The sequence below is a fragment of the Archocentrus centrarchus genome, chromosome 5 (assembly GCF_007364275.1).
Source record: "Archocentrus centrarchus isolate MPI-CPG fArcCen1 chromosome 5, fArcCen1, whole genome shotgun sequence".
Taxonomy (NCBI): Eukaryota; Metazoa; Chordata; class Actinopteri; order Cichliformes; family Cichlidae; genus Archocentrus; species Archocentrus centrarchus.
The window spans coordinates 30,913,166-30,921,882 of record NC_044350.1 but is presented as its reverse complement, the minus strand read 5'-3'; the positions used below and the strand labels follow the sequence as shown (position 1 = coordinate 30,921,882).

At 41.6% G+C, this 8,717-nt stretch overlaps 1 protein-coding gene across 1 annotated transcript; it reads left to right on the top strand.

Moving 5' to 3' along the window:
* Window positions 1-1,593: 1,593 nt before the first annotated feature.
* LOC115780814 (tribbles homolog 2-like) lies at window positions 1,594-7,621 on the top strand. The gene is made up of 4 exons (XM_030730226.1): window positions 1,594-2,180; window positions 4,923-5,201; window positions 5,471-5,763; window positions 6,340-7,621. Exons 2-4 carry the CDS (start codon window positions 4,923-4,925, stop codon window positions 6,824-6,826), a joined length of 1,059 nt encoding a protein of 352 aa, XP_030586086.1. The 5' UTR covers window positions 1,594-2,180; the 3' UTR covers window positions 6,827-7,621.
* The last annotated feature ends 1,096 nt before the right edge of the window (window positions 7,622-8,717 follow it).

Below are 8,717 nucleotides of genomic sequence, written 5' to 3'. Positions count from 1 at the left end.
AGGCGTTCCCAGGCCAGCCGACAGATATAATCTCTCCAGCGTGTCCTGGGTCTGCCCCGGGGCCTCCTCCCAGTAGGACATGCCGGGAACACCTCACCCAAGAGGCGCCCAGGAGGCGTCCTAGTCAGATGCCTGAAACAGCTCAACTGGCTCCTCAGAAGGAAACTGTTATTATAAACTGATATTTATCTCTGTAAATAATTAACACTGCGCCGTTCATCTATAAACATTATTTGAATGGAAACTGTTGCTTTAAAGAACAGATACTTACACAAGTGAGATGACAGCGGTGTAAAACAAGACTGAGAACTCTTTAGTTTTGGTTTCACTGTTGCTGACTGTGACTTTCTGTACCTGTTTGGTTAGGTTTAAGGAAAGGCTGTGGCGTGGGTTAAAACATGATGAGTTAGTGAAATCACTATCACTCACTATCACCACCACATATGAGTCACAGGAACAATGTTAAAGGAAACCCTGTGTGTGTGTGTGTGTGTGTGTGTGTGTGTCTGAAATGACACCAGGGCTGACTAAATGGCAGGATTTCACACCCTTGCAATGAGCTTGCTGATCACTAATAACCTTTATTACAGTATTTTTACCAGCTATAACATAATACCACACACACTTTATACTTACTTGATCTCTATGATGATTTTTAAACATTAATTATTGCTTTATATAATGATCAGTTGACCATTTACTAACAAAAGTTATTTTAAATGTGTCCATCCATCCATTTTCTTAACCTACCTATTCAAGTTAGGGGTTTCAGGGAGTGCTGGAGCCTTTCCCAGCTGGCATAGTATGAAAAGCAGTGTACACATCAGACAAGTCTCTAGTCCATCACAGAGCAAACAGAGACGTGCAGCCATTCAGACAGTGGGAGGAAACTGAATCACCCTGAGTGAGAACATACAAACTCCACAAAGAGCGGTGCAAGCCAGCCACGCGGGTCAAAGCACTCTTGTCATGATAATCGTGCAAAACGCTGCACCAAAAAAAAATAAAAGGATTCCAACAATCAGTTTGTGATTCAAATAAGATCTGGCTGCTTATAAAGGTTTGTAACTCAGCTGCGTCTCACAAGAAAGGTGTGGCTCAAAAATACATGTGCTGACCTATGGGAGTCATGGCTGATACCCAAACTAATATAACAGCAGTCTTAACATTTAATATAGCAGGAAAGGGGACTGCGCGAGCGCACATAGGCTAGAAACAAACGTTTATCTCTCTAATACATAAAATACACTATATTAGTATATTTGATCCATGCCCAACATTTAATCTGCAGTTTGCACGGGTTTATTTTTAAAGTTAGACATATCCCAACTGCGTCCTGCACCTCCCACATTGTCCTGCTCAAACGTTGCCCCATTTTAGTTTGCCGGGATCTGAACACCATGCTGTGTGTGTGTGTGTGTGTGTGTGTGTGGGAGGGAGGGGGGGGGGTCAAATGTTGTCTTGGTCTTTCCTTTAATTAGTGCGCGCTCCGCTCTTTCTCGCATCTACTTTCTGACGACTGCTCGACACAGGATTGCAACATCGAAACCCCGCCCCCGCTGGATGACGACACCGCGGGAGGAAATAACGAAACCAAACAGACCCGAAGTCAGTCCGAGTCCGCTCAGCCCGGCTGGAGGTTCCGAACAGCAGCAGCAGCAGCAGGTCCGCGGACACCGGAGTGGGTCTGAACCAGCTCGAGGTCGTTGTAATCTAAACCGGCAGACAGACGGAGGGGCAGACAGGGGGACCCGGGGACTCGGTCTGATCTCGCTTTGTTCGCTTTCTCTCCGGATATTCCCACAAAGAACTCGGAAGTTTCATTTTTTAAAAAATATTTTTCACACTGAAGTTTTGCTGTTTTTTTGTCCTGCTGATTTTTTTCTTTTTAAATTGAAACCAAAGAAGTTGCTCAGAAACTGACAGCTGACTGACGACAGGTTGCGCAACCGAGACAATAAGAAGCAAACAAAGACGTCACCACCAGTTCTCCCAGTGCCGCTGCCGCCGCTGGTCCCAGTCGGAGGTTAACATAATAAGAAATTATTTTGTTTTTATGTTTACACCAACATCTGCTGCACAGACAGACAGAGACCTGCACCTACACGCTAACTCTACTGAATTTCTACTGAACCTACCGGCTTCCTGTTGACCTGCAGTCCGAACCAGCCTGCCTGAAGGTAAGAAACCAACCTGAGAACCATAACTGAATGTACAAATGCAAGCACATTTAAAAGTGCATCAGATTTACACTTATAAAAGTACAAAGTGCACTTAAAGTGCAGAATAGTTTAAACATGCATACTACATTATGTGCACTAACACACTCGCGTGCATTTTAGTCCGTTTTATTGGACTGTCGATTTATAAAATGATAACTGTGCCATGTATCTGTCAGATATGTAGTAAGTCAAGTTAGGTGAAGTCAGCAGAGAAGAAAAACAGCAAAGCTCATCCCTAAACTTTAAAACAGCTGTTAAAGAGAACAATGCAGCTGGAGTTTCATTTTTGCTTGTTCAGCTATGACATGTTCACCATAATCGGCTTTGCTCTGCTGTCTCTAAGATGGATGGACGGAGTAAAACCTGAATCAAACTTTTAGACAGCTTCATACTGCAGGTCTGAATCGGTGAAAAGTTAGAAAAGTTAGAAAAGGGGCCTTGGATGATCTACCTTCAAATGGATGTTACGAACTGGCTGGATTCTATTAAAAAAATATTAAACCATTAAGACATTTACGCAAATAGACTCAAACCACAGGATTACGAGCAACAAATAAATGACTTCCCACAGTCACTGATTTTGTAGCACCTGATCGGGTGACTGTTGAGTGCCACACATATGAAGTAATCCGCAGAATGACACAGTACATTCAGCATAAAAATACTGCACTGAATCACTTATAAAAGTAGGAAGAAGAAAATATCTAATATCTCTTCAAAAAAAAAAAAAACAATTCTAAAAATCAGTTTGACATTAAAGTCTTTTTTTGTTTGTTTGTTTATTATCTGTGTTGTATTTTATTGTTGTCTTTTATCTGGAAAGCACTTTGGGTCAACTATGTTGTCTTCTTCAAAGTGTCCTATAAATAAAGTTGGATTGGATTGGATTCAGAAGATGCCAGAGCAGAGTAGATTTTTCTCTTGAACTTCATTCATGTTTGTTCTCAGTTTTAATGCATTCCTGCTTGATGGACAAACAGAGGTTCAGAGTTAACACTCAGATTGAGATAAGAGTGAAAATCATACGAGAAACCTAATCAAAAAATCCCACTGGCATTTGTTACTTAATCTCGGCCTCGGGACACGGCCTCTCTTAACTGTGTACAATATCTAGATAAAGTTGGCTTGTAATTAAGATTACAAAAATCTAATATTATTTAAGCAACCTATATTTCCCACAAGCCCTAGCCTCTTGCACTCTACAATAAAAAGTAGTGACTACAGTTATAACATTTAAGAAAATAATAATAAAAGAAGCACCAGTGAACATAAGGGATATGGCCAAAACCAGTTTAGGATGCATTTTCTTAATTAAAGCCTTTAATTTCTTATCTAAACTCCTGCACCAGATGTTGACTTGAATTTGAATGTGAAGAATAAACACATTTAAAACAAACAAAGAAAAAAAAATGTTAGAAGAATCAGGACATTTCAGTAGACACTTTCACACACCCTAGAAACCTTTTTTTAGATTCTTATTAAGAACCGGATTTCTGATTATGAGCTGAAGAGAACGTCATGGAGAAATCATTCAGCTTAGATTCACTGTTGGTGTGTTTGGGGGTGGATGACGTTGCTGCTGTGACTCAGGGTGTTTCAGCAAAGTAAAAGCAGCGTTGCCCCACAGCAGGCTTCCACATAGCGTTACCACAGCGACCACACACTCTTTAAAAAAAACTTTACATAAGTCACACACACACACACACACACACACACACACACACACACACACACACACACACACACACACACACTCTCTCTCTCTCTCTCTCTCTCTCTCGGATGTGTGTGTATGTAATTGTTGACTGTATTTAAAGCCTGTTTAAACTATAAACTGTTGTGCTCTGATGCAACTATCTGAAAGCTGAAGCACCCGTCAGCTTACAGGAAGTTGCATCATGAAGCCTATAGACACACCGACTGTGTAACATGTGAGCAGCAGAGACGCAGAACACAGAAAGATATGATACGATTATAACTCCTCTTACTGTAAGTGAAAGCGTTACTGACAAGTGTTCAGCAGAGGGAAGGGGCTGAGTCAGAGGGTCACCTGCAGAGGGCGCTGCAGTGCGGTGATTAAATGTCTTCATCCAGTCACAGCATCTAAAATTAAACAGCCAGGAAATCATCAAACAGTGAATGAAACATTACTAATTAATAACTAATGTGCTAATAGTAGTTTGGTTCTATTCTAACAAACCAACTGTTTGGGATCCAGGATTTCTGCTGTAAGCCTTTTTAAGAGCTTTTTTACGCCACATAAAGTGATATTTAAAACTTTTTTCCACGTTCATATTGACCCAATAATGACAATGTGCATTCATAAAGTGTACACATGCAATGCACAGACACACATACTTGCTATTAGTGCCACCTAAGAGACTAATAAAATACTAGAAATTCAGAAAATCCAGTTTAAAATGTTCCAGAGGCAACCTACAGCCAAATCAAATCATAGTAGAGAGTGTTGGAAAAAGTGTCAGAAACCGAGTATGTGGAGCAGTATGAAGCCTGGGCTTCTGGCTCACAGGCATTACTTTGATATATGCTGGCTCTGTTGATTGAAATATTGGCTGTGCTTAACTTGGGATTGTGTTTCCAGAGAGTCCTGTACTTGTTTCACAGTGAAAATGAAACTGAAACATATTACATGGAGGTACACATTAACCTGATGATGTCACTCCTTGCCTCCAATCACAGATGAGCACCGGAGTGTCTACAACCAGATCTCAACTGTGTCTGAAGAGACTTCTGGACGAGCCTCAAGACAATTCACTGAAATATAAACGAGCCCGTCTGGCTCCGCCCCCTACCTCTACTGGCATATCACCCTGCCTGAGGCCCACAAGCCCCACCCCCACGTCCAACTTGAGCCAATCCTCATCAAGAGTTGGGCCGTATTTCCTCTTTGAACGTTGTGAGAGGGAAGAGACCTACAGGGCTGTGCATGTGCACACACAGCAGCAGTACACCTGTCAGGTAATACACAGAAACATGTTCACATCTACCCTTACTCCTAATACAGCAAAATATGTTACTTAAAAAAATGTTTTATATACTGTGAATATTACTAATACAGCTGAAGTCACTGCTGCTGATTTTGAAAACTGTTGAAAGAAATAGTGCTAATGATAATATTAAGAAAAGATTACTGTAAAATACTGCTGAAAGTAGTCACGTTATTGTAAATTATACTGTCACTGTTACTACGTTACCATGACAGTCCCTCCCGGTTGCCATTGTTACAGGTGCTCCCACTGCGTGGATACCAGGAACGGCTGGCAGCCTACGACCGGATTGGTAAACACGACAACATCTGTGGTCTGCAGGATGTTGTAATTGGACAAGACAAGGTGTATGTATTCATGCCTGGTCACCATGGTGACATGCACGCTTACGTGCGGAGCAGGAAACGCCTGAACGAGGAGGAGGCGGGGCTTCTGTTCGCCCAGATGCTGAACGCTGTCATGCACTGCCATCAACATGGCGTGGTTCTGAGAGACCTGAAGCTCCGCAGATTCGTCTTTATCGACAAATACAGGTGAGACCGATACACTGGTAATAGTACTATAACATGAGTAATACCCAGAGATTGTACATAAGACAGCTGAAACCTTTAAAGGGCAGCAAGGGGCAACTCTTGTGGTTGCAAAGGACATCAGGCATATTATGTATAGTGTCAACTGAGCACTTGTTTTTCCCCAGTAAGTGTATTGGGGGAAAACAAGTGTTACAGTCTTACTGAACACAACATGATGTTATTTTGGTGAATCAGTGCCCAGGACGATAAAACAGGAGATTCTTAACTATATTATGTTAAATGCATGGATGCAGTCCCTATAAAATGAACACCCCAAAGTCCACTTTGAGGCAGAAAAATCCCTGCAGTCTGTGGCAAAAATGCATACTACTACAACAAATAGACAAGTATAAATATTCCTGCTAGCAGCAGTATAGCTGGCAGTATGAATGGGGCATACGGGGGAAAAAAACTACCTCCAGTAGTAATCTTATTGTACCTTACAGTACCAGCTATATAATCAGTACTACACAGACTGCTGCTGCTAAACGCCTGTAGAGGTAAAGTCTGACCAGTGTTTTTTTGTCACTTGTGTAGGACTTCTCTGGCCCTCCTTGGACTCGATGACTGCGTGCTCCTGCACGGTATCAATGATGACGACTCTCTAACAGACAGACACGGCTGTCCTGCCTACGTTGGCCCTGAGCTGCTGAGCAATGGCAACGGGTCGTATTCAGGCCGTGCTGCAGACATCTGGAGCCTGGGCGTGTCCCTGTACACGATGCTGATTGGACGATACCCTTTTCAAGACACGCAGCCTGCGGCGCTGTTCGCCAAGATACGGCGTGGGGCATTTAGCCTGCCTGAATGGCTGTCGCCAGAGGCCAAGTGCCTGATTGGCTGCATGCTGAGGAAATCACCCGCTGAGAGACTGACGGCGTCTGAGCTGCTGATGCACCCGTGGCTGACCAAACCCCGCACGCCACACAGCAACATGCACAAGATGCATCACAACTCCCACACAACACTACAGAATAAACAGGAAGATGATCAAGTGGTGCCAATATGGACTGAGAAAAATTAACACGCATTTCTATCTCTATACTTGTGAGGACCCTAAAAGCCTGCAACCTAAACCTGATTCACACTTCCAACTGCAAAACCTAATCTGGACTCTGAAAACAGCCCTTTAAAGATGTGAGCCTCTGAAGACACGTCCTCACACCTCACAGTCAAAACTCCAAAGTGGTCTTCACAAATACAGACGCATTAAAATCACAGGAGCACTACAGAGACAGTCTAATCCTGGATTACTTGACCCTCATGTGCCTTCTTCTCTCTGTAAGCTGTGTCTCAGTTCAAGCCCCGCCTCTTTTTGATGGCATGGCCTCCAAAGGTGGTTTTCTTTCACAGATTTTCCTACATTGGACTCTCGGTTCCACCAGTAAGGGACACAAAGGAGAACTAATGGTGTGTTCAGGTGCACATCCTCGAAAAGTGGAGAATGTCCCGAATCCCCAAGTGCTGCATAAACTGTTAAAAACAGTGTTTTGAGTAGGGTTATTTGTACATATGTTGAGGGATGGATGTTTAAGGTTAAGCATCTAGCATTGTAACAGTATATATTTATATATGACACAGAAGCATAATAGGTCCCATTTACGGGCACTGAAATGTGTTGAAAACTGCCCTGAACACACCTTTATGTTTAAACTTAAGGGCGTAAAAGGAGGCGGAGCCTAAAATGGAACATGACTTCTTTCTTTCGGTGTTTACACTGTTGAAAGATAAAAAAAATAAATAAATCTTTCTGAAAACACTGAGAAGCAGAAAAATTACCCTTTTTTTTTTTTTTTTTTTTAAGCACGGCATTAAAAATGAATACAGCTCCAGCACAGATATCAAAGTGTTCTCATCCTCTTCTGATGATCCCAGTCTGCAATTATTATACAAGCAGCGAGCAGCAATGGGTGCTAAAAATATCTTTCAGACCTCAGGATCAAAACTTTATTTTGTCATTTCCTGTTTTTGGTGAGCTAATAAAAACATTATCTTGTAGTAATTTCCTCAAATTATTTGGATTTTGCTACGAACCGATAAACAGCGTTCCCATGACATGACATTTAATTTTGCCTGAACAACAACTGTGTTTATTCTGGGACACCTGTTGTTCTCTCACCGCCGCCTAAACGACTTCAGTTACATCACCGAACAACTTAATTTCTGGACAGGCACCATTCAATGAGGCATTAAGAAAATAATGAAGTGATGATCTTGCGATAACTGGAATATGATTAGTCCTCACACTCTGGTCTTGTGTGTCCTTTGACTGAGGACAGCAGTCATTACATAACAGACAGTCAGACAATGAGCTGCTTCCTGGTGTGCTGTATGATTCTGACCCAACTTATAGATGAAGAGAAAAAAAATTATGTTTTTGTTGTATTTTAACAAAATAAACTTATGTAAAAAAAAAAAAAAATTAATAAAATCTATTTATTATGTAAATCCTGTTGTGTTCTGAGCCTGCATGCATATAGTCTTTTTTTACACTTCGGCACAACCCTGGTATTATCTTATAACAATGTTCTTTTCTCAAATTTCACGTGCAGTGAGCTGTGCCTGCATTCAGCTATCTGTGGATTTTAATTTTACATCATGTTTTTTATGCATAATCAAAAGATTTGCTAGAGCATAAGATGTGCAAACAACTTAATGAATGCCCTTTAGAGCTGTTATAGAGACAGAGTAGTGCAAAGTCTAGCATAATTAGGGTAGCTTAGAGATGATCATGGATCATGATCATGAACATTGCCAGCTAATCAGCCAGTTCCCCATTTGTTTTGTTTTTTTCTCAACGTAATGAAGAGCTGCAGTAAGAGCAGATCCACTATAACTCATCCTCATGAATAGTTGTTTTGTGGTATCTGGAACTATTTCATAGTATTACAAGAAGCACTAAGAGTGCAAACCTC

Bases quoted from the DNA above. Each gene is read 5' to 3' on its own strand.
- LOC115780814 (XM_030730226.1), top strand. From the start codon at position 4,923: ATGAGCACCGGAGTGTCTACAACCAGATCTCAACTGTGTCTGAAGAGA. The intron at 5,202-5,470 runs GTAATACACAGA...CCATTGTTACAG, and splicing joins AGCAGCAGTACACCTGTCAG to GTGCTCCCACTGCGTGGATA. The intron at 5,764-6,339 runs GTGAGACCGATA...TCACTTGTGTAG, and splicing joins GTCTTTATCGACAAATACAG to GACTTCTCTGGCCCTCCTTG.